This window comes from Limulus polyphemus, unplaced genomic scaffold (genome assembly GCF_000517525.1).
Source record: "Limulus polyphemus unplaced genomic scaffold, Limulus_polyphemus-2.1.2 Scaffold3109, whole genome shotgun sequence".
NCBI lineage: Eukaryota > Metazoa > Arthropoda > Merostomata > Xiphosura > Limulidae > Limulus > Limulus polyphemus.
Window position 1 is genome coordinate 1029 of NW_013668719.1, and position 8463 is coordinate 9491.

General features: G+C 32.0%; 1 protein-coding gene across 1 annotated transcript; it reads right to left on the reverse strand.

The window, feature by feature from the left end:
* Positions 1–206: 206 nt before the first annotated feature.
* On the reverse strand, positions 207–8200 carry LOC106468678 (mediator of RNA polymerase II transcription subunit 27-like; the record flags this gene model as incomplete). Its single annotated transcript, XM_013929118.2, has 4 exons — positions 7992–8200; positions 6290–6434; positions 2309–2439; positions 207–330 (listed from the first exon to the last, which is right to left on the reverse strand). Coding segments are annotated over exons 1-4 (591 nt in total), but the record flags the coding sequence as incomplete, so codon positions are not given.
* Positions 8201–8463: the final 263 nt, after the last annotated feature.

Genomic DNA, 8463 nt, shown 5'->3' on the forward strand with positions numbered 1-8463 from the left:
ATGTTCTGTTGACACATGTAGTACACACTTGTACCATGAAGTAACATAAAAAGGAATACATGTTATATATATAAATATATGTTATCAAACTATTACCATGTTTCAAATCACAGCTTCTTCCTTTTCTTAATAAGGATATTTTTCATATCAGAACAATATATTACTAATCCCAAATCTTGTAAACTATTGTATTAAAAGTTAATTACCAGAGAACAATTGAGCCTTGTCAAACTTACCTTTAATACAGCAGAAGAGCCAAATGGTCTCAATACATCAACTGTCATGTCTGGAAATAATCTCTGAAGTCCAGCAATAAAAGTATCCACATTTCTAAAACATACACGAGATGTCACATAATGAAAGGCCACAGAAAACAATAAAAAAAAAACTTTTAATTTAAAAGAATCTTTGCAAAATTAAGAAAAACACACACTCTAAATCAGTCAAATTACCATAGTGACAGTTTTCAATATTTTTTCGTTTTTCATCAGGCAAAAAATGTACATTTAATGGATTAAGTAAGACTTGATCCAACAGCTCAGGAAGGAAAAGCTTGTGGAAATAGTTTTCATAATATTATCGTTATTTCATGGTACATGTGATCATATGAAGCTCCATTTTTGGTTTTGTAATGTAAATTTTTGTAGCTTTACAAAAGTTCTGTGCATGTTGATATAATGTTAGTATTAGAATTCATAGTTATGTTCTCTTTGCCAGAATAAAACCCAAAGACATGCTTCTGTTTTTTTTTGTACATGATGAGAAAAAATGGCTTCAAAGTAATTGCATTAATATATCTTCTTTCTTATATTCCAATATTTTTCATTTTCAATTAAGAATCTAAAGGAAAAAGTTCATCTAGACTATAACTGAAAAAAGCAAACAAAAAAACCTATAATTTAGATAAACAGTCAGAAGATATTTTTATTGAACCACTATCGTTTTTTGATCCACATGTTAAATCATAATTCATTAATTTTTCAACAATATAGCAGAATTATGAAGATTATCAGTATATATAACAAACAACAACTAGAAATTAAAATGACAAAAATTATTTTAGTCTGCCAATTTTCTTTTAAATACAGCTGAATTAAGTTTACCAGTTTTATGGCTGATAAACCAACTATCAATTAGTAAACTGATTAATCAGTGCTGAATAACCAAACAAGAAAAAAGGCAGATGTATTTGTTTCAATTTAGTGTATGTCTCATTGTCATCTTCTCTTCACTGAAATTCAAGTCTTGGTGAGGAAAAGAAATTTACAAATAAATAAAATAGATGTACTTTAAAAATGTCCAAACATTCTTCATGAAATAAAAAAATATGGCAAAAACTGTTTTACTCAAACCTGTAGAATATTGAAAACAAATTACGAGTCAATACACGTAACTGTAATTTATAAAATACATCACTTCCAACATACAATTCTCATACCTATACCTATACATTCAACTATAAAAATGTTCAAGAGAAGAACTAAACTGAACAGGAATGTTTTCGACAAATACACATTTTCTGTTACTTTACATGAATGTTATCAATCACAATATTATTATTATTATTATGCATGGCTATGTTATGTCACAGAGGTGTGTCTATATTGGGTTTAAATAAATGTCAATAATACATAAATAAATAGCCTGAAATTATTTGTATTTGACTGTATTAATCTGTTTTCAAAATGATTTTAACAATACATTGAAAACACTCACACAGGCTATAAGGTTTTAGTTTTCACACACACAAAAAAACAAAAACAGATCAGCTAGGGATAAAAATGCCACTGTTTTTGTGTTTCATTGATACAATTGTTTAAAGGTAGGAAAGTTAACCCTTCAACAATAATCTTCAACAACAATCAGCATTATGGCACACCTCAGGTACCAAGGTGACATCAAATTTCAGATTTATTCAAATTTTATATCAAAGATGTTGATATTTTTAACTACCAAAAACTACTACTAACTACTACAACAAAAACTACTACTTTTGAAAAAGATGCACATGCCAATATTTTAACTATATTCTTACATTGTTAGATATTACCAACATGTAGCAGTTTTAATTAATATGAGAGCTCATTATACCACATGAATTAAAACATTTAGTCTTAACTGAAATTCTTTTTATATTACATAATTATTAGAAATGAGGCCATTTGCCGTATAACACCAAAGTCAAACATTTTTCAGATAGTAAAACTTAATTACATGCATATCAAAGAACTAACCTATTTGATTTGTTTCTCCAATATTCAGAAATATTATGTTTTCTCTTTAAATGTCCAACATTAAACATACTTACTGGGGAGACATGTTGTATCCATTATGAGGGGTCCTTCGAACTCTCTTAGCAAGAAGCAAGGGATTCACATTTGACCGCTTCAACGAGTTCTGTGTAAGTATGGCATGTGCATGGCTTGAGTGTTCATGTACCTGTACAGGAAGACTACGAGTTGATTTAAACTAAAAATCTAAACACAATCAGTTACCAGCATGTCAACGTAAGTTATCATATTACATATAATAACTCAGAATATATTTTTGATATTCCTGTACATCACAAGTTATTGTTTATACAGTGCACAACTTAAGAAATTAACTACAGTAAATATAGAAACCCAAAAGAAATTGCTATATATAAAAATCTTTAAAATCAAATATTTTTCACTTTAAAAATATATTAAGATATCAGAAAAATTAATTTCATATTCTACATTTGTTTGTGTTTTCTTGAAATATTTAATATTTTCATGGCTAGAAGAGAAAAGGCACATCTCTTACATAAATAATCATGTTAAAACCGTTTTCATTTTATATTTTACTATATAACCCACTTTACAGTTTAACTGACTATTTCAAGTAACACTACCTGATATAATCAATGCTCATAGGTAATTGAATTAATTGCTCAGCTCTAATCATATAATTCTTAATAAATATCCATATTATTAATGTCTACAGCCTATACTTCTACTGGTATGTATTCTCTTTACATATATTCTGTTTTAGTGTGGAGTGAAAAAGGGAACCACTTCATTAAGCTTTAAAAATACTTAAATATAATTAAGGTTTTAGTCCAATTGGAAAAGGAACAAAAAAATGGAACTGTATATTGTTAGAACATTCATGGCACATTGCTAGCAACAAATTCAAAAAGTACAGCTTACTGTACTAGTGTGCATTAGTATTTGTAAATTATGTGTAGCAAAAATATGTATAACAATCTTTAGGAGTCAGTAAAAATTTGCTTTGTATTTAAAAAAACATTTAGTTCATAAAGTGTATCATGTGACGACACTTATTGTTAACTGAAAAAAGGAATTTACAAGAAAAGTAAATATTTTTAGCTTTTACAAAATGTAACAACTGAAACAAAGAAATTATGATAAAGTAACATTTATTAGCTGAATAAATAACAAATCATAACAAAATCGTTATGGTTTGAATGCCTTTTTTAAGCTGGCAAAAAATGATTATAAGTATACTTGTGTTAAGATATTACTATAAGGCCATTTTTAAACTTGTATCATTAATATGATACCAGCTTAAGAAAGATGTTTACACCGTAACAACTGTTATTGTAGCAAATGGTATTTGTTGTACTCCTGCTATCCTGATGAATTCTGTATCAAGTAAAACAGGTCATCAGCAATGGATGTGGTGGATATAGTGTGGTTGAAATACTATTATACTCTCTTCTTTCGTACAAAACCCTAAGGAACTAAATAAAGAATGTAGTGTTAGAAAATGTAATAGATTTTGTGCTTTCTTATGACAAGTATACTAAATTACATCAGTTCACATGGTTTAACTGATTCATGCATGCAAATTATCATGCAACAACCCTCCACCAATAGACATGCCCCCCACACACGTGACACCCTCTATGCTATTCCACCTAACTATCACTTTGAGTTTAGGCAGAAAACTAAGTAGCGGTAGACAGTGGGGAGGAAGAGTGGGAAGTGTGAGCAGAAGTAAGTACCTGTCAAAACATATTTTCAGTGTAGGAAAATTATAATTTCTAACAAGGTACTTTACTTCTGCTCATTTACATAGCTAGAATCCAACACTGAATAGGTGGAGGGACTGGTGCAAGGGAGGAAAGAGAAGTATACTTTGAAATTGTCCAAAGGACACCTCCAAGAGGTAATCCTCAAAGAAGAGGATGATACAAGGAAGACAGCACCACTTCTGTACCAAGTGTACACTTTGCCCAGACATGGAAAAGGTGATACTGAGTCATGCAGACAAATTTGAGGAGCACAACCCATTGCTGATAAAAGAAGGGATGTACCCCAAGGTGTAGATTGGGTAGGGCATGATGGACCGTACACAGCAAGTCAACTGCATCCAAAACTTGACTGCCAAGAATTGACATACACACAGAGATAGGACAAGGATCATACCATCAGTAAGTCAACTACAATCCAAAACTCAATCTCCAGTCACCGACATCCAAACGGGGGTAGTAGAGAGGATCATACCGTCTTCACCTCAAGTTCAGCCAACTGGAGGGAAAATTCTCACCACTGATTGGTGAACAGAGCACATGTGAGCAGAATGAAATACAGATATATCCCTCTCAAATCAAACAGACTGGATCCACCACAAACACAGTAACATCCTCAGCATAAAGACATCAAGGTGTAGTGCAAGAGAAAGAAGCAGAGCAACAACCAAGTGCACCCACTGTGACACACAACACAGGGATACATACTTGAGACAAATTGAGAGTGAGATAAGTATCTGTGATCACCTCATCTACTGGTCCCATGACAGTTATGGGAGGAAGGCACTTTATGGAATCATGTCAGTATGAATACTTATATAAACCTCTATTCAACTATCAGAAACTACAAGCCCCATCCCTGCTGTGGTAGCAGTGTATGTGAGCATACATCACTAATGTATACAGTATGATCACCTCAACTCTACCATCAGTCTCTATTGGCCCTGGAGGAAAGGAAATGGACTTGAGAATGTAGGGTATTCCTTCCCAAAAGGTCCCGACAACAAATGAACCAAGTGAGAAGAGAGAGGCAGAGGAGATGGAATGGGTCGATGTAGTAAAGAAGACCGAAAGTCTCCAGAAAAGTTATCAAGAGAATGGTGAAGCACTTTTGTCATAAGATGAAAGAAAGAGAGGTATCTACAGAGCACAGAGAGAAAGGCGCAAAGTCAGGAAAATTGTGCACTAAATAGGGAAACAGCTAGTAATAAGTCTGCTCCCCAAACTGGCAAGAGTGACTCCAAAGATTGGGTGCCAAGAAATGGGAAGTTTGAGTTGTCATATACAAGAACATAAAAATCAGTCAGGTGAGGGGGGCAAGACATAAGGTTGCAGGAACAAAGTGATATAGAAAGGAATTGGAATGTAAAGCAATGTCAGAGGAGGGGGGGGGAATAAATCAATCACGAGTGGAAGGATTGTGTAATAGGATATGGGAGAAAGAAAGAACTATGCATACATGAATAATAAGGTTTTGAAAATCTGAGGAAGACAGAGTGTTCTTTAATAGGTAAGGACATTAACAAAGCAAGATATAGAGGTGGAAAAATTCATTCTCCTCAACTTCAGACTCGAAAGAAGGAGAAGATATGTGACTGAAATGGACTAAAGCAGAGGGTCCTAGCAGCATCAAGGACCTCATCACACGTTGGACGACTGTCACTTCTACACATAAAGAACTTCCCACCAAATTAATGGTATTTTGTTTAGGGTAAAGAATATCTTCACTCACATCAGCAGAAGAAGAGTTCACATTAAACTGGGAATTTATATTGAGTATGTTAAAACTCAATCATATGAAAGTTGAAAACTGAAAAAGATGTAAATTTCAGCAAACTTAAAATATGTCTATTCATGACAGTACCATGGAGAATAAAGAGAATTCATGGGAATAAATGTAGAGGGAGTCATTGCACATTGAGGTATGTTGCATTCCTACTGGTGGAGGGTTTTGCTGCATGATTACATTATTATGCAGTAGTGCAAATTCACATGATTTGAGATGAGATTAGGTGAGAGTTTTCACAAGGCTGATGGCTTGCAAATCCCTTTGGTAGATCATGTGAACTCAAGAGGAAAGAAACTATTCTGTGTGAGAGGTGAGTATTTGCCCTTAGGTAACAAATGAACCACATCAAGCACCAAACTGTTAACCATAAATTTTTGTTCTTTGTTACCTAGTATTGACCATTAAGCTATCATTATAAATACACTGCAACTTTGTGCTCTTGTATTTGAATTGACACTTTATGTGATTTCCTACTGCCTCACCTTATCACACCACCTAAAAGATTTAACCATCTCAGTGTACAAGGATGACTTGTCATATGTAGGGTCTAAACTGAGATGACTGGTGTTCCCAAGATGGAGCTGTGGTGGTGGTGTTCCTAGGAGGGTGACAGCTGTCTCTAAGTCTCTATAGTAAAAGAAAAAAAAAGTACAAATTAATAGCTATATAAAGAAGTTCACAAATCAGTTTTTTATAATTGTAGAAGATATATTCACCCAAAAAGATCACCAATTGAGCAAATATTTTGCAAAAGAACAATAAATTTTATACATCTACCTGTTTTACTACACATAAAAACTTCATTTCATGGGAGCATTCTGATAATCTAGATGTTGTAAAAGGATTACTGATATTCACACAAGTTCTCTACAATGATTAACACAAGACTATTGAAAAAAGGAAAGGCTCTCTCAAGTTGAAATTCAGACACAAAAGACAGTTCAGTCAGCCATAGATTTATGTATAATAGTTTTGGAATTCACTAGTGTTGATCTCATATATTTCTACGTGCATTCTATAACAAACTACTATATGTAAAACCTTAAACCATAAAACAATGTTCACTGCATACTATTTTACACTTGTATACTGTTTTGCTTGAAACCAGTGAAAGAAAACCAATTTTGCAATGGGTTTAGCAACACAATGAAGATTTAAAAACAATTTTATATCATGTGCATAGGATGATACAGTAATAAACAGCACAATGAAGCATATTAGATTGACATTAAATCCTACTAACTATAGAGTGAATACAAGAACAGTGGACACTATTAACCCTAGAATGCCAGTATTAAGTTTTTAGTCATTAATACCATTAATCATTGGGCTCATTAATGAATTACATTAATTAAACTAATATATTATTCTAACATGAGCCTAATATTCTTACTTTAAGTGTTTTAGCCTTTTTTAAAGACATTTTTCAACTACTTTTTATTTACTATGATAAGTATCTTTAGGTACAAAAATTTAGGATTAAGTTAATCCAAACTGTTGTACATGAAAATTTATCATTTACTCAATACTGTATGAAACCTGTAAAAAGCTGTAAATACAATTAATACCAATCCTTAAGTTCATCCCAACACATTTTCACAAATCTAATCTACTAAAGCTAATTCTTTGTTAAGAATCACTGTATTTAGATTTTATGTGATAAACCTTTACAGATAATATATAATTAAGTGGAAACAAATTCAATACTATAAAAACAAAGATGTGCATGCTACGAAATTTAATGAACCAAACACTTAGGGATTACTTTATTTGGTAATTTAGGAAAAACCTAATAAATTAGTAATACTACCATTGGTCTATTATGTTATTTCAATTTAAGTACTAGCTCATATATTTTAATGCCTTAAATTATATCTTACATAGTAAGTGTTACAGGGCATACTTCTTGAATAAAGGATAAAAGAAATTGTCGAAGTCTAAATTTCAAGTTTCTTCAGACCATGGCACGAGCCGATAAGGAAGAACATTAGTCTAACTCACGACTGTTACAATATTCAACTATTAGTCACCACAATCTACAGACTTTAAAAGCTATATTACAGTTAATAGCAATACTAACAGTTTCGTAAGATCAAAGAAGTGAGATAGTCGTAGCTCCTTAAAATGAGTATAGAGTAGAGCTAGAACTTACAATTAGGATACAGTCGGTATATCAAAACTTACCTTAAACGAGTATTTATATTAGAAAGAATACTTTGTAGTTCTGTAAGATATTGCATATCTTTCCCTTCATCTACATGAGATGCTTTCAGTCCATCTGCTAAAGTTCTAAACAATTCTCCAACTGTGCTCCTAAGAACTTTAACTGATCGTAAGCCTTTATTTACAGCTTCCAGATTCACGTTATCCGCCATCTTTACAGCTTAATATTCCAAGACCCTCTAGTGTGTAAAAACGGAATATATTACAGCCATCTGAATTTAAGTAATATATATATATACCAGTGGATCTAGCTATCTTCTTTATACCATTTTACTTGTGTAAGAATGCTTTTCTGTTTTCCATACAATGTAAATATATATAATTATAATCATACATATAGGTGTATATATATATATATATATATGAATTCTGATAAATGAGTTAACACAAAGGATCACACACAAAAGGTGCAATGAAATTAAAAAAAACTAAA